Genomic DNA, 20703 nt, shown 5'->3' on the forward strand with positions numbered 1-20703 from the left:
TCTAGAATTTAATAAATCCTATTAGAGAAGATAAAATTCTATCAAACAAAAACATCAAGTATGAACATTATTTCTAAGATATCATGCTCCTGATAGTCTACATGCTGGAATAAAACCAATACTAATAATCTGCAGCACTTTTGAAAGATTAAATAGCATTTAATCTAAGATTTAAAAGAAGATTTTTAATTTGTTCAAGTTTAAATTACTAAAGCTAGTTACTTTTATAATACTGCCATGCGTGAATAATCTGTAAGTATTTTCTTATAATCACCCCAGAAACTTCCCCAAATATGAGGTCTGCCAATTCCCAAAGCAGATTAACAAGATACCTATAAAATAAAAAGAGTTTATAAACTAGTGGGCTTGTTTTTCAACCCAACTGAAACTCAAAATTAGTTAAATATCTTACAAGATAATGACCTTAAGAATGTTGCATTTGGTGAACCTTAGCATTTTCAGGATCTCGATTATATAAGCCACCCGTCTCAAATTACACTTATCCTGTGCTGCTGTAATTGGAGTCATGCAGCTTATCTAATTCAATTAACTGAGCTTTAGAAGGAAAAAAAAAAAAAAAAGGACTGAGCATATAAACTTCAGAAGCTTAGGAAATATTCTAAACCTCCAAACAAGAAAAGTCTGAAAAACAAGGGAAGCTAAAACTATTGAGTTCCCAGAAAGACATTAAATGTATGATTTATTTTAAATATGTGCATTGTTTTCTACAATTAATGAAGGCTTTGAAAATTAACGAAGTAACTGCATATTGGTTTTCCAATCCAAAGCAACTATTATCCAAGTAGCTACCATTTTGTACTAGGCACATTACATACAGCATTGCATGAAAATTCACAACAATCGGGCAAGAAAGAAATTATTATTGCAATTTACTGAGGGGAAAATAAGTTAGTTTTTCCATTTTGGATGCTAATTTTAATAAAGGAAATCAGCATTAAATAATATTTTTTCATAAATCAGTTGGCTTGGGTGTGGCAAAATTAAAGGCATTTCCTTGCTGCTAGGTTTAGCGTTCTCAGCAGCAGAAGCAGGAAGTCCCATGTTCAAGGACTGGTATTATATCACCCTTCAAATACCAACTCAGATGTCATCTCCTATAGGCATTCCTGATAAAGTTAGTAGTTCTATCCTCCATGTTCACTGCGCTTTGCACTTAGATTATGTGTAATTGCAGAAGACCTGTTTCTCTGCCCCATTAGAATCTGAGTTCCTAGGACAGGGACCATATCTAAGTCATTTCTGTTTCCATGGCCAACAGACAGATGAAAAGATGCTCAACATTACTAATCATCAGGGAAATGCAAATCAAAACCACAGTGAGACATCACCTCACACCTGCCAGAATGGCTACTGTCATTGTGATGCAGTCTTTTAGTATAAGAAATACAGAGAATATCCTTTAGGGGAAAATCAATGTAGGTAGGTGTAGTACTGGGTGAAATATTGAGGGGAGTGGAAGGCTAACTGGTAGCTTCTCACTTCCATTTTTTTAATGCCCACTTACTCGATTATAATGCCCTTCTTTTGGTATCACTTGCCTCCTCTGCCCTCAAACCCAGACTCTCCACCTCAAACATATATCTTGATTTCAACCAGTAAGAGATATTTCACTATACTGCTGTTTTCATTTGCCCTAAAGAAAGCAATTTGGTTTCCAAGTTCAAAGTCTAAAATACATCAAATTTTCCAAAGACAAAAATGTTAATTTCTTAATGATGAAATTTCAAATCAAGTGGGTCTAGCAGGCTCTTTTTTGTAACCAGCTCCCTCTTCATTTTTTTGTTTTTTGTTTTTTTTTAGTATTAGAACCCATAAGTTTTTGCTGGGTATATGGCTGCCCAGCCAAAGACAACATTTCCCAGCTGTCCTTGCTTCTAGGTGTGGCCATGTTCTGACCAAAGAGTTAAAAGCGAGAGTGTGCATGAATCTTCTAGGTCACTTCCTTAAAATAGCTGACAGCTTTCTATTTCCTTTTGTCCCTCCCTAAGGGCTAAAACACGGACATGGCAGGGGTGAGCCAGTTTTGGCCATGAAATTGAGAATAATACCCTAGGCCCTTGGGGATGACATAGAAATTGTATCACTGAGTCAAAGGAAAACTCATGAAGCAGATATATGGTACAAACCTAGGACCGCTTGCCAGCTTGGACTTTAAACGACAGAATTACAAAGCGTCCGATTTAATTGAAGCCACAGACACTTTGGCAACTGAAGCAGCCAAACAATATCTCAACTAATAAATAGAGAATAATGACTTTCCTGGATCTGCCAAATGATCCTTCACCTCAGCCAATTTGAGAAGTGGGTGCTAAAGATGATAATGATAAGACAAGTGACAAGGCTATTGGAGAATGGTCCAAGAATGAGTCACCAAGGAATAAAAACAATTTTTAATTCCAGCGGGGGGGGAGGCTATAGCTCAGTGGTAGAGCACATGCTTAGCATGCACAAGGTACTGGGTTCAATCCCCAGTGCCTCCATTAAAATAAATAAGTAAATAAATAAAACCTAATTGCCTCCCCCCAAAACAAAAACAAAAATAAATAAATAAATAAAAATTTTAAATTCCATATGTATGGCTAAATAAGAACAATGGACCACCTATAGAGATACCTAAAAAAGCGGCTAAGTGATAGAACAGAGATATAACAATACAGTGCCGAAATGAAAAATAAAACCAAATAGAGGGCAGAATGCTGTAAAATACAGAGTGAGGTCAGTACTCAGTATTTTAAGCAGAGGGGGTTACTCTTCCAAAGTTACTGCATTAGTTCAGAAATCTCTGAAATTTAGAGACTCTATATACAAATAAAGGTATAACTGCACCTCTACTCAAAACTAACATGCATACCAAATAGGCTTCTTTTAATATCTGGAAAATATCATTACGTTCATTGTTTTTAGAATAATCTTAATTTAACTAAAGCAGAGTGATTATAAATAATTTCATATTACCTCAGCCTTTCCTTTTTGTTTTCACCTTTGATAAACGTCTTAACAAGCTACCCAAGATGTTATTTCACTGGTTTTATTCAATCGAAAATTAGTCTGTTTTTTACAACAAAGTTCCCATGTACCATTTACACTTCTTCGGGAGATTTAAAAAATGCAAACATATTAAAATTTCTTGAGATATTCTTGAATATTCAAGGCAGATAATCACAAACACTTGGTAAATTTTTAAGAAAAAATAAAAAGGACTTCAACAATGGGTAATTTATGATAAACTCTATAATGATGAACATATTATGACGAATTTCACTGAATTTTTTCCCTAGACAACCACATTAGTCTAGGTGTTCTTAACACAGAAGTGAGTACAGGAGTCTATGACCTTGGACAGGGAAAATATTACATGTTTATTTTCTTGGATCACCAACTGATATTTAGTATTTCTTTCAATTATACACATATGCAACACATCACAATACTCTCAGCAAAATCTGTGACTTTGTCATCAATATAACTCGTATCTCATTTTTTTCATATTTTCATTTCTCATCACAATTGTTGCAGATGTCTCAAAAGACTGTTTTTACTCTTCATTATGTCAAACTACAGTAGTTATTCGACCTGAAATGCATCTAAAAAAGCACATAGATCAGAAATTCACTTCTTTTACTATTTTGGTTACTCTATTTCAATATAAGTAGTTTTCTTTGTAATCTTATGTGTTTTATTTTCTGCATTTTAAAACATTATTTTGAAAAAGAGCCTATAGACATCTCTAGATTCCCAAAAGGGATCAGTGGCCCAAAAATGACATAAGAACTGCTGTATTCTGTTCACATTGCTTATACTAAACACTCAGACTGTACCTCTTCACCAGCAAGGTTTTAATAGCTGTCAGTACAGCTAATGTTTTAGATTTCCTATTCCATTTTGTGAACTGCTGAGATGGTTAAGTTATAGAGTGGTTTTTTGCTCTTCTTTTTGGATAAAGAAAATTTTATTGCAAATATTAATCATTTCACTTACTTGCAAAGATCATTAACACAGCTGGCAATATATAAATATGGATCAATATATTCATGGCAGCTCAAAAAGGGAAATTGCAACAGTATCTGACACTTGAAGAAGATTGCCTGTGCAGAAAAAGATGGCAGTCACCAGAACACACTTAATAATATTTATGTACTCTCATTTTTTCTACTGATCTGTTTGCAAGACTCTGTTCTTACCAGGAAAGAGAAAGTAATTTATGACTGTAAATTTTACACAACATTTTTCTGACTATATGTTTTCATAATGAGAACTACTTTTAGGAAACTCATTACATTAATCATTTCTGAAATAATCTTAAAGTTATTCCTGTTGCAGTTACACTTCCTGAATTTAACAGTGTTTAATTATGTTGTTTGCAATAAAAATGCTTAGCATTAAATATACAAATACAATACATGTGTTTAATATTCAACATGCCCAGATTTTTTACATCATACTTACCTCAAATGCTGGCATTCCACTGGAGCATGGATTTGGAAAATCTGAGGGTGTGGGAACACATTTGGTGTCATCCAAAGTTTGCACCGACCAACTATTTGCAAACATAGCAATGTCTTCTGTATAGTCCTCTATTTCACACAAACACACACATAAAAATGTATGTCATAGGATCACTTTCCACAAACACACCATTTATCAACATAAACTTCCTGGTCAGAAAGTTAAACTCAGTAACTTTGTAATTATCAGTGATATTAGACTACAACATTACTTTAGCATAATAAAAATAAATTGAACAAAGCATTAAGTGCCAAATAAAAGCTAGCATCATTGAAGAGAAAAAGCAAACTTCATTGAAGTAACACGGGGAAGGGTTGAAAGCGAATAATACCACATGTGCACCAGCAAAGTACTAGTTAGCCTGCAGTTTGTGCTGGAGAGAGGAGAAAAATATGCATAGAACTAGGAAACATAAGTAAAAATTTGGTATGAAACTTTTCAGAGAGCCCTATCATTCTATTTGACAGTCAGAACCTTACTAAAATTGTAGTTTCATTTTGGTGTTATACAACATGAAAAAAAAATCTTGAGCTCTTGTGGGGATTTCAAAGGACAGTCACACAGATAGTTCAAGAATGGAAAAGACACCTGGAGAAGAAAGGACTAAGAATCTGAATGTGACAACTAGTGCTTCTGAAGATGCTCAGGACAGATTAAGAACCCTGATACTCTCCCAGTGTTATTCAAAGGCAAGATTCAGGAGCTAATAGGCAGAAGCAACAAACTGGCAGTTGTTGGTGAGAGCTCTGGGTGCTCTGCTCCAAATCAAGTTGAAATTGTCTCAGCAGCTGGCCTGAGGACAAGTTCAAGGCCTGACAGGAAAATCAATCCTGCCTGACATTCAGACAAAGGCTGAATCTACCATCTCAAAGACTTAGCAGACCCGAACAGGATGACCTCTCGAATTTCCATCTGACAGCCTTCAGATTAGGGTATTAGCTTGTCCACCATTGAGATTTACAGAGCCACAGGTCCACCACTGATGACCAGCTACTGCATCACTAGAATCAAAATTGCAAGCCAAATATTTGACCACTGTCTCTCAGCATCTTCAAGATAGGAAGATACCTGCCTGCTACTACTGATGGTTGTGAAGATTGTGGGAGTTCATCTATATGAATGCTTTGTTCTTTTAGGATAAAATCCCAAACTCTACTGTGGCCTGGAAGACCTTTCTGATCTGGTCCCTGCACTCCCCCAACCCTTATCTCCTCCACCCGCACCGCCCCCGACCCCTCCTACATCTTCTCCTCCTACTCTTCCTCAACCTACTCCAGTCATATTGGCTTTCTACTGTTATTCCCTCAAGCTCATTTCCATCTTGCTTGTGCTTTTGTTCTTGCATCTCCTCCTTCAAAATTACTCTTCCCTCCCACTTACCCTCTGCTCTCTTCCTTATTCTATTTAGGTGACTATTTAAATATGAGCTCCTTAGAGAAGTCTTCTCTGTCACCAGACACACACTGTTCTATCACTCTTGTTCTGATGTCCTTGTTTATTTTATTTTATTTTATTTTTTTTGGTGGTGGGGGCAGGTAATTAGGTTTATTCATTTTGGAGGAGGCCCTGGGGATTGAACCCAGGACCTCTTATATGCTAAGCATGCGCTCTACCACTTGAGCTATACCCTTTCCCCTGTTCTATCACTCTTAATCTCCTTCTTCCACTTTTTTTATGTCATCTTTTTTTGTCATTGCTCACAAAAATTATATTTTAATCTGTCTCTTTATTTATTGTTTTATTTTGCCTCCCACTACATGAAGGGAGAGGGGCTTGTCTGAGCGGTCCTATTGCTGGATCCCTAGTTTAGTATCTGGTATAGAGTAGGTGCTCAAAATATATTTGCTAAATAAGTGAATGAATAAATAAAAGAGAGTTTGTCATTTTTATTAAATAGATTGTTAGAATCCTAGAACTTTCCAATTTGTCTGGTCCACTTCATTATCTCTGATATTGTTGGAAATGCTGCACACTGAACCAAGCATGGGCCTTGTCTAATATGCATAGTCACATTTCATTTCAAAGCATCATCATTTTTAAAGGTCTGCAGAACCAAAAGTATTTCCTAAAGGCCCATATATTTCCATGTTCATGAACAAATTTTAATGTAACTAAACAACCTGGGCAATCCCTTAAAGTTCACTTTAATTCCAGCTTTTAACTGCATATTTAGCTTTTTTCACTACATTGCATTAATAAAAGAGTCACAAATGTTGGTTATTATGAGACTTTAAATCCATATCAATTGGTGGTCTGGGAGCCTACAAAACTAAAATTAAAATGTTTCATGTAAAATATGCTGCAAATAGAATAACTTATTGTCCATACTGGGACACTTGTGAGAGTGAAAGAGAGACACTATTAATTATTATACTGGGAAAAACAAGAGTAAATCAGGGCTTCTATGCTGATGTGTAGTTAGGTATAGATATGAATTATGAAACCAGAAGCTCAACTAGACAACAAATTAAAATCTTTCTAAAACCACAGTAGTTCTGAAAAGGCTCATTTCTTTGTGAAGTCATCCTTGAAGAATGCACAGGAATGCAGAGAGAAATACAGTTTTAATCACTGTTAAGAAACTATGCATTCAATCAAACTACCTCTCTGCCTCTCAAGATTTATCTAATCAGCAAAGTACAGGCTGAGTTTCAAGAAAATACTAGGCTTCTCAAAGCTCAAGGTAATGCAGCTCACCAGGAGACATTTTCTTGCATTATTACGGCCTGGGAGAAAATCACAGGGCAGGTTCTAGTCACATCCTTATAAATTATTTTAAGTTAGTTTTTTAATTATTATTATTGTTGTTGTTGTTGTTGTTGTTATTACTCTGCTTTACATTGTGCACTAAATAAAATTGTGAAAAAGCTGAAATTCTCTTTAGGCTCCTCCCATATACTTTCCAGGGACTTTCTTACCTTCTGCCAGTTCAGTCATAACTCAGCCCGCTTGTCTCCTGCCAGCCTTTTCCCACTAATAATCTGCTAACACTTCTTTACCTGCTGCCCATTTATCTCCCTGTGGGCAACAATTTTATGTTCCAGGTTATCAAAGTCTGTCTGACTCCTAAATCCTAATCTGAGTCTCTCTGCCTCTAATAAAAGCACATGCTATTTTCTCTCCCGACTTCTATACCATGTTGCCCAGATGTCCTCGGGGAAGTTGCCCGCAGCGGTCTTCTCTCACTCTAACATTGAGAAATGGATTAAGGGTTATTTTTTTCATAAAGCTTTGATACAGAAGAAGAAGAAATCAATAATTGGTTCTGCCCGAGTCCAAAACACTACTTCCTAACATAGTCTCAAGATTCTAAGTTTGTGGACTCTCTCATTCTAAAAACCCAGTTGGCATTCTCTGTGATTGATAAATTAAAACTTGTAATAACATTCCCTCAGTTGAGGACAAGTTCATTTTATTTCAGTTTGAATCCGACAGCTCTTAATATGAGAACTATTGTTAAAACACTTGCATAATTTCAAAAGCATTTTTATGGATCACAAAAGACATAGGAGAGCTTGAAGATATTTTAAAAATTGTTTTTTTGTGTGTGAGGAGTTCGTATTCAACTACATAATCTGTACACCGAAAAATAGCAGGGATGCATTTTAAATAAAGTTTTGTTGATAATTTTTAAAAAAACCAATTGGATGCAAAACACCATTTCATGATGATCTTAATACTGTACATTTGCACTGTGCTCACAGACTTTTGAACATTTTCACTTGCATGTTCTCATTATATCCTCATTAGCTGGGAAATTCTCAGGGTCATTACTATTATCTCCACTTTGCATATAAGAAACTGACTCCTTAAAGCCCTGCTCTTTAGCTGCTAGTAAACTAATCCTGATGAAGCACTATCCATCCTGGGGATATGTTTGCATTTTAACAAGAGCCTCTTGAAGCAATGTCTTTAATCAAACATTTTCATGTTAGCACCATTACAGGCTTATTGAGAACACTTGGAAATTATTATAAATTAGCTAAAATGTTTTCACTGTTAACTCTGTGCCAAGCCAGGCACCGTATTAAGTATCTTGCATGTTATCTCCTTTAATCGTTGCAACTCTGTGGAGTATATACTATTTGTATATTATTAAACTTAGAAAGTTTGGTAAGTGACAAAGCAGAATTTGAATCCCACAGTCTGACTCCAGAACCCACACCCTAAGCAGAACTTTCATTCCCTTAAAACATATGGGTGACTCTTCTCTATTAATTTTATAATATAAAACAAAAAAGTATTATATAGCACTTTACAGATTAAAAGTCAAATTCTCTCATATTTATCTAGCAAAGGATTGGGAGCCAGATGGATCTGTAACCTGATGGCACCATTTATAAGCTGTGTTACATTGGTCACAATACCTTGTGTCTTCATTGCAATATTAAGAAAATACCACTCACCTTACAGGATGTTGGAAGAGCTGGGAATATTATAGGTATGTGCTCATATCAACTTTTATTGTAAATAGTATCAAGGTATGTTATTATTGTTATTAGTGATGCTGTGATTTCAGAATTATTTGATCCCTGTTTTTCAGCTGAAGAAACGGAGCTAATTAAATGAGATGCCTCAAATTATAAAATTTATGAGTTGGAACAAGATTCAAAATGAGGTCTTCTGGTACTAAGAACAGTATTCTTTCTTACTGCACCTTTATATGTGGACCTAAATCATGATTGTGCTCTGTAATTCTCTTATTCTGTTGCCACTGCACACCTGTATTGAAACAGAACCCATTTTTAATAGCTCACTGAGATTAGTTTCATGACTTAGAATGAATGGATGAATGAATAATACATACATCATTATACACGAATAAAATCTTTCTAAGTTATTATTCAACCTTAAAAATTCTGCTCACATCTTATTATATTTAAAAAACTATTATTTGGCAGTCATTTAATTTATTCCTATCAAGACTGGATGCCAAATATCTTTTGCCCAAAAGTAGACAGATTTGCCCCAAGTGGCTCTGAATCACTGAAATATAAGCCCCAAGAAAGGAGTTTTTGTCTTGCTTACTGATGTATCCCAAGTTTCTACAACAGTGCCAGGTACAAAGTAAGTGCTCAATTAACATTTGTTACATGAATAAGACCTGGCCTGCATTAATTTAACAAATGTAAACTAGTTGACAGACTTCAAGAATGATACAAAACATTTTCCTATTCAATGATAGTTACCATTTTTACCCAGCCTGGACAAGCTGTGCCCTTCTAGGTACGAATAGCGTGAACAGTGAAGGACGAAGACCTCAGACGTACCTCCCACTTCTTCAGCTCCACCTACGTACGTACCTTGCTGAATGATGAAATCATCTGATTGAATGCTGTTGTAGTTTGCACACAGGCCACACGATTTCCCTTTATGCTCCTCAGACAGCTTGAGGTAAATTCCAGATACTCCATCCCAAGCCAATGAAAAACCAAAGGTTGTTTTCACCAGAATATAGTCAGCTAGTTTCTCAATGAAAACCTGTCCAATTGTCTGAGGCAATGTTAAACTTGAAAAATAGAACAAAGGCAGTCTCAGAATTATGATGAAGGCTCAATTATAGATGATCTATCTCTTTCTTAAAGTAACTGAGACTTAAATAAAAGGTAGTTATTATTCAAAATTACTGAATAAGCTATACAATTAGATGTTCCAAGCAACCATTCAAAGGAAATCTTAACATTTTTGAGATTTTAATATTGAAAGAAGACAACAAAAATGATACCTGTTGCCTCACAGTGATTAAGATTTTTATACTTATAATTGGATGCTTCTTTCAAACACCCCCAAAATACACTTCTGCTAAGTATCAGTGATTTTTAAAATCTGGACAATACGAATCTATTTAGAATAATGAGAGCTAAATATGTTGATATTTTTATCTAGAGAGTTCAAGAGAATCTAAAAATGCTCTTCAACAATTTTGAAGTAAGAACAAACAATGGTCAAAATATGTAAACATATTGCTTGAGTGCTGACTTTGTTTAATTTTGTTTTAAACTTTGCTGTAAGGAAATAAGAGCTTCTATCCCCAAAATGTCACCCTGGTAAAAGTCATTATTTTCCAAGTAAAATATGTCTGGGCATGATTATAATTTACATTTTTAATACTGCAAAGTACATTATTAGAAATATAAAATAATTTTTCATACAGTATTGCATAAGGATTATATTCATAATTTTAAAATTGCATATAATTTGGCCTATTTAAGCAAAGGTAACATTGAGTATTTAAACTTCTCATCTAATATCTAGCCTTTCCACTTTTTCCAAGCATGTACACATACAAAGGAAGTGGGAGACACACGAGAACTAAAGAAAACTAAACAATTGGACATCTTAAAAGCACAGTAAGTTGCCTAGAATGCTTCTGAAAAAAACACTGTTCTTCCCATCTAAAAGTATTACAGAAAAGAGCAGGTGCTGATAATTAAAGAAATGAAAGGAAAAAAGTCACTTTTACTAAAATCACCACACTAACTGAAAATTATAAACTATAATGTAAGTGAGGTGAGAAATTAGTAGGAACATTCATCAGTTCTCTCAAAAACTTCAAATTAGTGAGTTCCTCTCCAGGAAGAACATGGCTATATGAAACAAAGACTATAAAACTAAAGATACTCTTTAACAAAGAGGTAGTCCTTAAAGAAATAATTCAAAATATCTGTGATCATTTGCACAAATATGTTTGCAGATAATTTTTATAGAGATTCAGTTTTAAGAATAAAAAAAAATTATAATTTACATTGGAGAATAAATAGGAAGTCTTTACTGCCATAACCTAGTCTTATTAAAAATTACAAACAAAAGGAATTCATTTTAAATTCATAGAAGTAAGCATGAATAATGTTGTTTAATTGCAAGTTTATAAAAGCTATATTTGAAAAAAGTGAATCATGCTTTACAGAGACATTCCATAGCAATGGGATGTTCATCATGTGAAGGTACAGTTGTTCTGCTGTGTGTTCTTTGGTTTGGTCATTTATCATGTGACCTCTTTCACAGTAAATTTGATTAAATACACAATTTTTAAAAACAGAAGGTGCATAACTGTGATATCTACATACAGTTGGCTACATCTAGATGTCTATAACATAAAAAGGTGCTAGTAATGATGGAAGATATAGTAAAAATTAATCTCTCATAAATTTATGGAGAAAATGGCAGGAAACAATAACACAAATGAAAATGAATGCACAGATTAATACTGAAAATTATTGATGGGTTCATATGTACCAAAACCCTTCATTTCACAGGGGAGAGAACTGAAGTCCAGAGAGGTAAGGTGTAATGTGCAGAGCCTCACACACTTGATTTCATTTTGGTAAACATTTCTCTAGCACCTGCTATGAGTGAGGCCCCAGGCCTGGTACAGCATTATTATAAGCAACTTAGCTGAATAGTAAGAAAGCTATCCTCTTTCTATCATACAAATGGACATCTTCAAAGAAATATTTTCTCTGAGTTAAAATTTAAATATTATGTCATAGATTTAACAAAGGGTTGGTGTTCTTGAAAATCTACTTGAATGGTATTTTTGTTATATAAAACATACTAATTTTTAAAGTGCCCATTGTGTTACCCAAAATCCCATATAAGAAATCCTAGAGTACTATTTAAATTAAGCTCCAAGAAATAATATATAAATGTATTATCTTCCAATTCAAATGGCTAAGCTTTCTTTTATAAGAAAAAGGAAAATACAGAATTCAGTTGATCAAGAAAAGAAGCCTGAGAGAAGCAGAGGGGTTGCCTGGCTGGGATAAAGCCGGGCTCAGTGCCTGGCTCCCCTGGTGCTCCATCCAAAGCCCTTTCTGCTCTCACCTGCTGCCTCTTGAGGAGTCTGACAAAAAGGCACATAGGTTGGTACAGTCATTGCACTGTAAAGAATCCCCATGATTCAAGCACTTGCTGGTAAATTCTGAATGATGGATAGAATTGTTACACCACACATTTTATTTTCCCTGACATAATTCAGTCAAGAAATACTCAAAATTGAGCATATCTATACTCCCTTGGATTGGAAGGTAGATTATTCCATAGTACTCCTAATTTAAAATGTACAAACCTTTCCAACAAATAAACACCCCCTTCCCCCTAAGTTCTGGGCCTAGTAGTGGGCCCCTCTCTTACCCATTCAAGAAGACCAGTTATTTACTGGCTCTGACTCTTTGTCAGAACCAGTGAAACAGTGGGAAATCTTGAGTGACTCGCAAACCTGATTCACACAAATTTGGCAAGGGCTTTCAGAAGTTTTGTTTTATTTTATTTTTCTGTTTTAGAAAGGAAGGAAGGAAGAAAAGAAAGAAAGAAAGAAAGAAAGAAAGAAAGAAAGAAAGAAAGAAAGAAAGAAAGAAAGAAAGAAAGAAAGAAAGAAAGAAAGAAAGAAAGAAAGAAAGAAAGAAAGAAAGAAAGAAAGAAAGAAAGAAAGAAAAGAAAGAAAGAAAAGGAAGAAAGAAAGGAAGAAAGAAAGGAAGAAAGAAAGGAAGAAGAAGGAAGGAAAGGAGGAAGGAAGGAAGGAAGGAAGGAAGGGAGAAAATGAAGGAAGGAAGGATTTTTTAAAGAGGGCAAAAAATAATTGAAGAGTTGAACTATGAGAATTTCTCCCGAATCTCTCTTACAAGTAGATGTAATAATCTTGTCTCTACCTATATAAACACATTTGTATCCTGTACAAACATTAGGAAAGTTAAACTGTTTGACTCCTGGCCTCCTGGCTGGCCCCAGAGCCTACTGAGATGTTGATGTCTGAACGCCATCACTGTAAGAAGACTGTTGGAGAAGAAATCTTCTCTTCCTACTCTCCTATTCACTTCCAGTGTGAGATGTTTGGAAATTCTGTTAATCCATGATGTTATTTTCATTATATCATTTATCATATCTTACCTGATCCCATTCTTTTTTATTTCATGCCCATAAATTCGAATTTCCTCTTGGTCTGAAAAGAACAAGCTGATTGACCGATAACAATAATACACTGAACCAAGGCACTTAGGGCTGTTATGAACCTTTAAAGAAGAAAAAAGAGAAAGCATAGGAACCAACAACAATATATATACATATATGCCTTCCTCTGAGTTACTAAATTCACAATATGTGTCTATAATTCGATAGCATCATTAGTCCCATGACACTTTACAAAATTATAACTACATTTAGGAATTTCAAGAGAAAAAAAAATTACCTCAGAAATTGGACAATTTACCTCAGTAATTGCCTTTGGGGAGCCAGACTTCAGCTGAGGTCAAGGAGTGAGGGAAAGAAGGGGCAATTTTTGTGCTTTGTATGCCTTGATGAAATATTTTAAACTAAGTACATATACTATTTTCATAAAAATAAAATTGAATTCAAAGAAGAAAAAGAAAATAATCAGGAATATAAAAAAGGAAATAGGCATGAAGGTATTTATTAATGCACATCTTTTAAAATACTGAAAATATTTTAAAATCTAAATTTTAAAGCAGGGTATAATTAAATAAATGCAGTATTCCATAGTTGGAACAAATACAGCTAACACAATTTGTGTTTGTCAAGAATATCTAACATGGAAGAAAATTCTTGAAATAGTATTAGGTAAAAATATAGGACAGAAAATTATATGCAGTATAATTTCAATTTTATAAATGTGTATAAAATCCAGAGGAAAAAGTCTAGAAGGAAAGTTATGAAGCCATTAGGACTGGTAAATTTTTTTTTTAATTATTATTATTTTTTTTTTTTTTTAGGACTGGTAAATCTTGACTGATAAATCTAATGTTATTTTTTGGACTTCTCTGAATTTTTCAGATTTTCTACAAAAGTGAACAACTTTTATAATCAGGGGAAATATGGCCTTTAAGGTAAATGGATTTGCTTTTGTGAAAGCAAATTCTACCAACCAAGACAGGGCGAAGTAGAAACGATATCTATTAACTCTGGAAGCACAGTTCAGCATTGTGTGTTCTTATCACACAATTATCTCGTTGACACCTTAGTCCTGGAAAGGGTGAGACACTAGACAAGAACATTTCAATGAGAGAGTCAGAAAGTGTCTGACTGATAAACCCAGCAACTCCTACCCAGAGTGGAGGAGTAAAGGACAACAGAGGACTGAGAGCAAGAGCTCTCTAAGACCCGAAGATGTATTCCACTATCTCCCCGATTCTTATTCTTATTCCCCATAAGTTAACTTTCAATAGACTTTATTTCCTTTCTGGGTCTCAAGGATTTGTTGCTCTTAAAAAGCTTCAGGGCCTACGTTTCAGTATTTGCCTCATCTAAAAGAGCAGGAGAATTGAGGCAACTCCAACATAAGTCAGAAGGAATTCAACAACAGAGATTCAAGCAAATGATAAATACGCAGGGTCTAAGCTTTAGAACAGGACAGTACTGCAGTTTTCTTCTTGTGCTTTGAGATACCTGGAAATTCAGTGGAAGACAGTCCGGAAAAGAGTTCCCTGCCTTCCTTACTTCAACCAGAGCCACTCTGCAGCTCACATTTTGAGATGTCTCCTACAAGTTCTTTTGAAGCAAGAATTCTGCAACTAAGCACCAACTCTCTGAGTTCAATCATATTGTATCAATCTACCTAACAACTAGCTGTCTGTCTCCATATCCTCCAGCCTGTGTCTATGTAATTCATATACCCCATTTCATAAACGCCAGCCTCCAGTTCCTACTTAGGAGTGTTGTTTTAACAAATTAATCCAGGTGGGCATCACACTGAAAGTGTCAAGAAGAAAACAAACTTGAGTAACATGACTGGTGCCTGAACCCACCCCCTTTTCAAAATGATCAAATAGAACCTGAACAATGGGTGTATCAACTGGAGTTAATACTATGACATCCATCATATAGACATTTCTGCATTGCCTGCAAGTCCTTCCCACATGGATTCAAACCCTTCTTCTTCAGTCCTAGGCCCCATCTCCATAGAACTAGACTCAGTATAGCTAAAGATTTAGTCCATCCCATTCAGAACCAGCCCCTCTCCTGTCCCAGTCAGGGCCCTAAATATTCATGCTGTGATTAATATATAGTTTCCATCATTTTCCCAGTACTTGAAAAATACAGACTTGCTCAGAAATTATTTTTTAGTGAGTTATGTCCTAGGATCACCTACCCATACAGTGTACCGAGGCTCCAAGTTACCACAGTCCTTTGCGAAAATGTAAGAACAGTTTCCTGGGAAATAGTAGTAGATGCCATCAAAAGTTTCAAAGTGGTACTGTCCCCAGGTTTTGCAAATCCCATCTCTGCCATTGCCCATATTTGGCACTGAAAAAAATAGGATAATATTTAGTAGAATAAAACAAATTATGCCCATTTCTGGCAAGGTTCAATCATGGTAGGTGATTCTAAATTTCATTAAAATAAATGTCTTCCTCTTTAGTGGTTAATATCACAGGAAAAAATATCTAACATAGAATTTATTAGCTGCTCTCAAAACTACCAAACTCTCCTCCCGCCCCCCAAAAAATTCTCTCCAAGTTGTTTTGAAGAAAGGATTTATGTTGGAAGCGTCCTTAATTCTGCTTCCAAAGAAAGACACTGGAAGAGAGGAAGAGAGGGGAGAATTATACAGTAAAAGGAGGGGATAGTGATAAAACAAATATAATAGCTCAGAAAGAAAGAAATGTCACCGCTAAGTGTCCTAAAAATTAACATTGGCGGCATTACAGTGTCCTAGTCTCCATAATTCTTTCAAAAATTACTTAACAGTGTCCATGGAGAAAATTAACCACTAACCAAAAAAATCATGTTTATATGTCTGGGACCTGGGGATGGGGAACATTAGTCACCCAAAGTATGCTGGAATTTAGGAATTCATGACCTCAAACTGGTCAAATTATAAGCAATGTTCATCTGAAGTCTCCAACTTCATCTCCTGTTGTCTTCGTGCCTCTCTCCCTTTGTGCTTTTGTGGATAGCCCTCTATACTATTTTGATTTTCTAGACCCTTCTTTCTAAAATAATATGGAAAACCGTGGCTTTTACTGAGCACTCAATATGTGGAACTGATATTAAGACATTAGAGCATGTTAATATACTCCCATAGGGAGTACAAAGATAAGGCACAATCATAAAGATAAAGTATAAAATTATCTTTTCTTTTTATAATTTTTACCTAAATTTATTAACCTTGGCCAACTTTGGCCTTTTCAGGAAAAAACTTAGAGTGATTCATTACTCAGGCAGTCTTCTCTGCCGGTCTGCCTTAGTTCTGTTGCATATTTTCATAAAATCTGTACTTCCCTTTATGACACATGTCACAGTGTAATTACTGTATATCTGTTGTGTGTTGGCCCCTCCTCTAGACTGTCATCCCCAAGAAGGCAGGAACATGTCTACATTATTCACTATTGTATCCCCAGTGCCCAGCCCTGGGATCCTGTGGATGCTTGATAAATACTCACTAAACAAATGAATATTTTCTGGTCCTAATTGACATAGGGTCCTATTCTAGACATGATGGATAAAGTATTTTTGAGAACCTTCTGCCTCTGAAGAGGTCTCAATACTATTTTCTCTTTTAGGTACAGAATATTCCATTAATTCAAAGTAAAAAAGAATAAGTGGCTCCAAATAACAAATCTAATTTATAAAGCAAAAGAGAGATGAATGAAAACCTGGTTTTAATGGGATGGTACTATCTGAAGTGGAAAAAACACCTGAGGAAATAGCAGAGATCAGTGAGAAGGGAAAGTAGGCATATCTATTTTCTTTTATATTATCTCTAAATTACTGGGATTGAATCGTGGACACTCTAGTTAATACACAATATATTATAACTCCCAGTGGATGAACACTAGTACAGCAAATTATACTTCATGTTCTCTGCAGCGTCTCATAATTCTCTCATAAGTATCCCTGAAACTTACCAATCTGGCACCGGGTCCCAAGTGCCTGAAATATTTGACAGTCACATGTACCAGTCTTAGAACAGAAAGCTCCGTTAAGGCATTCATGAGGACAAGAGCCTGAAGGGCAAACAATAAATTATCTTCTGGTGTGCATCAGTTCTTATAAACATAATCCATCAAGATTTAGCTTGGACTAACTGTAACCTCCGTTAACTCCAACAGAACCCTGGGCCTGTTGCCTGGATGAGCTAAGGAATCAAGCCCCTCAAGTCTCTATCTAGTTCATTTCATTATGTGCTGTGAAACAAGAAAGACAGGCTTTCACATCTCAAACTACCCTGAGAGCAAAGGTCAGCATCCTTCAAGCAATTGAAAGGTCAAGTTCCCATGTAAGGAATCCCTGTCCCAGATGATGAGAACCAGAAATACACAAGCTGCAGATGATTCCCTTGACGGAGTCTGGCACTGGCTGCACGTCTGATCGGCTACTTCTCCAGGAGCAAGTGTTGTATTCAAGAATAATGTCCGTCGTTAGTCGAGGGATCAGGCAAAATATAAAACTCAAAAAGAAATTCCCATTTTTTTTAAGAAAGTGATTAAACACTGCATTTGAAGTTTGTGTATTAATCCTCAGGCTTAGCTGCAAATAATACATTCCTTCTGACCCACAGCTAATTTTAACGGGAAAGAAGCCAAAGTTGCGGCTGGTCATCACCAAAAATACTCTTTCTTTCACGGAAAGAAAAATAGTCACAAAGGATTATGTTGAAAAAAGGAAGAAAGAAACCATGAGCTCCTGAGTGAGTTTTAAAAATGCAAATGAATCACAGGGAAAATTTTTCCTCTAATAAGGAGAGAACAAGAGACAACTGGCAAAACTCAAGCAGGAAGGATTTAACTAACACAGCAAGAGAACAAGACAACGCCTTTGAGTGACCATGAAGTATTACTAAAGACTGGCCCTCTCTGGAATATGGTAAGGTCATGAAAGCACTTATCTAATTACAGTATTTTAACCACATTTCTGTGAGAAAGGCAAGAATTAAAAAACTCTATTATCCTTTCACCTTAAGAATCATTGATCTAAAATGTCTCTGCATCTAAATTAGATACGCAACTCTCTAAGCATGTCTTAACTGAGGAGAAATGAGCTGTTTCAACTTTGATCATAAGTATAGATTAAAAATGATGTTTTTCATAAACTTAAATGCAGTTTTTTTCCCCCTAAGGGGCATATCGCTCTTCAAATTCTATCTCAGAACACAATCTTGTATTTTCCTATGAATAAATGTCGAAGTAATTACATAAGCAAGTGTATCTCCTTCAAAAATTTATTTACTGCTCTGTTCATTCTCCGGAAAAGAAATATCAAGCCAAAACTAGTTAGGAATCCTTGCTATTTTAAATGCAAAGAAAAATTAAAATTGAATTTCAACTAATTAACATTCTGCTTAATGGAAATGGGAAAGTGGTTAAGCAAAAACAGCAAGGTCAAAGAACTGAGGGGCAAGTAATTGATTCAGAAAAAAAGGTTCTGATACCCGGTGATATCTTTCTTGGCAGTATAGTTATCAGCTTGGTCTAACTGTTATCCCCACTTATTTCCAAATATAATTCACATTTCTATATGAAGTAAACTTAAACTCCTACTTAGTATTATTACCGCCCTGGCTCAGTTTCCTTCATGCATTATGTGAAAGTCATAGAGAGTTGATTCAATATATCCCCCAAAGGGGTCTTTTGAGAAAGCAAGTGCAAAAACACAGACGCAGCACTGACCTTTTATTTTGCTCTCACCCCAATTAATAGCTTCATGGAAGAAATATCTTGGAGAAGTTGCTTCAAACTTTAAAAGAAAGAAATAAGAATTAAAGAGAATTAAATTATTTAATTCAAGCCAAACATGTAAATTGGAAAATCTGGAAAACAGCTACACACACAGAAATTATAAAGTGCTTACTCCATATTTCCCCGGGTTATCGAGGCAAAATCTTGGAGAGGCAGACAGGACTCCTTTTGGCTTGTAGTTAGAAGATCTGACTTCAAGGTTTGGTTTGGTTTCTTACAGGGATTTGAGAAGTCCTTTACCCTCCCCGACCTCAGTTCTGCCTCCCTGCCCTTTGTGGAAAGAGTCTGGTTGGACCCTAATCTTTGCATTGACTGTTTTGCCTGCAGAACTAGCAGTTTTTGTTTTTGTTTTTGATACTTACAAGTGCGAATAGGTCTGGAGAGAATGCATGGGGCCAATGGACCAAAAGACAGTGATGTACCCCCTGCCTACAGACCCATCTGTGCAGACACTACCCACAGAAGCCTCTGTTGCTGAAGTATGTGTCACCCTCAGTCTCCAAAGAGCTGACACTTAAATGTTCATAGAACATTTAAATGTGTCTTTTTATAGAGCACCAGACACGTAAGGATAGTCATTAAGAGATGAATTATAGAATTAAATGGATCTGGAGTAAAGTCCTGATCCTGCCACGACTTACTCTAAGGCAAGTTCCTTAACCTCTTAGTGCCTTCTTTTACTCATCTGTAAAATGGGAACAGTGATACATACTTCACTCAGTAGTTATAACAATAAATAAAACCATGTATGTAAAGATTCCAGCGTAATGCCTCACAAAGAAAATTAGCAAGAAAGAGACATCTAAGCAACCCAGATAAAACCATAAGATTTTTAGAGATCAATATGGATTAGTAGAAAATAACTGGATTATTGTAACTAATTGATAATGGATTTTTTTTCCAACTCAATGCCAATTTAGTGTATGGTCTGGGGCAATGTCTTTGCCAATAGCATTTTTACATTCACCAGAAAAACACACATTCCCAAAATTTGCCACATAATTGTCAAATCAAGTACCAGATGATGTTAGAAAAACTGGAAAGAGGGAAGGCTAAGAAAAAAGAGGGGTAAGGAATGTGACTTCAGACACAAACTCCTTTCTCAACATATTCTGGTTTCCTTCCCACATGGTAACGTTTTGTTTTTGTATTTTTCCCTGCAGTACCTTTTTTTTTTTTTTTTTAACAGAAAAACCTTCCTTATGACAGACAAAAGACCTTCCACACTCTCTCACCACTTCAAGGCTCTTTTCTAAAGTCCTTGGCCTCCAACATGGCTCCAAGTTCATTGTTTCCTGCTCTCATTCCTCTCAGGTTTTGCCCTCACTGTTCAATCTCCTCTTCTCACCCTTTCCTCTCTCTCCAAACTAAGTCAGACTCACAAGTCTATGACCTTGATGCCTCCAAGACAAGTCTTATTCTCTCTTCAGCCACATTGTCTCCAACTGTCTAACCTAACACAACCACCAGTATTACTGGGCACCAA

General features: G+C 35.6%; 1 protein-coding gene and 1 long non-coding RNA gene across 3 annotated transcripts in view; one reads left to right on the forward strand and one right to left on the reverse strand.

The window, feature by feature from the left end:
• The window catches only part of OTOGL (otogelin like), a 118458-nt gene extending 98564 nt beyond the window's left edge, over nt 1–19894 (reverse strand). The window contains exons 1-8 of the mRNA XM_032493706.1: nt 19330–19894; nt 19149–19215; nt 17388–17486; nt 15629–15783; nt 13414–13535; nt 9831–10036; nt 4468–4595; nt 4000–4106 (exon numbers count right to left, since the gene is read on the reverse strand). Coding sequence (XP_032349597.1) covers nt 4000–4106; nt 4468–4595; nt 9831–10036; nt 13414–13535; nt 15629–15775 — 710 coding nt within the window. The 5' untranslated portion in view covers nt 15776–15783; nt 17388–17486; nt 19149–19215; nt 19330–19894. The remainder of the gene's footprint in view (nt 1–3999; nt 4107–4467; nt 4596–9830; nt 10037–13413; nt 13536–15628; nt 15784–17387; nt 17487–19148; nt 19216–19329) is intronic.
• LOC116667760 overlaps nt 17899–20703 on the forward strand; it is a 41536-nt gene continuing 38731 nt past the window's right edge. For both annotated transcript variants that reach the window (XR_004324795.1, XR_004324796.1), the window contains exon 1: nt 17899–18345. This is a non-coding gene — a long non-coding RNA (uncharacterized LOC116667760). The remainder of the gene's footprint in view (nt 18346–20703) is intronic.

Source organism: Camelus ferus, chromosome 12 (genome assembly GCF_009834535.1).
Source record: "Camelus ferus isolate YT-003-E chromosome 12, BCGSAC_Cfer_1.0, whole genome shotgun sequence".
Lineage (NCBI taxonomy): Eukaryota > Metazoa > Chordata > Mammalia > Artiodactyla > Camelidae > Camelus > Camelus ferus.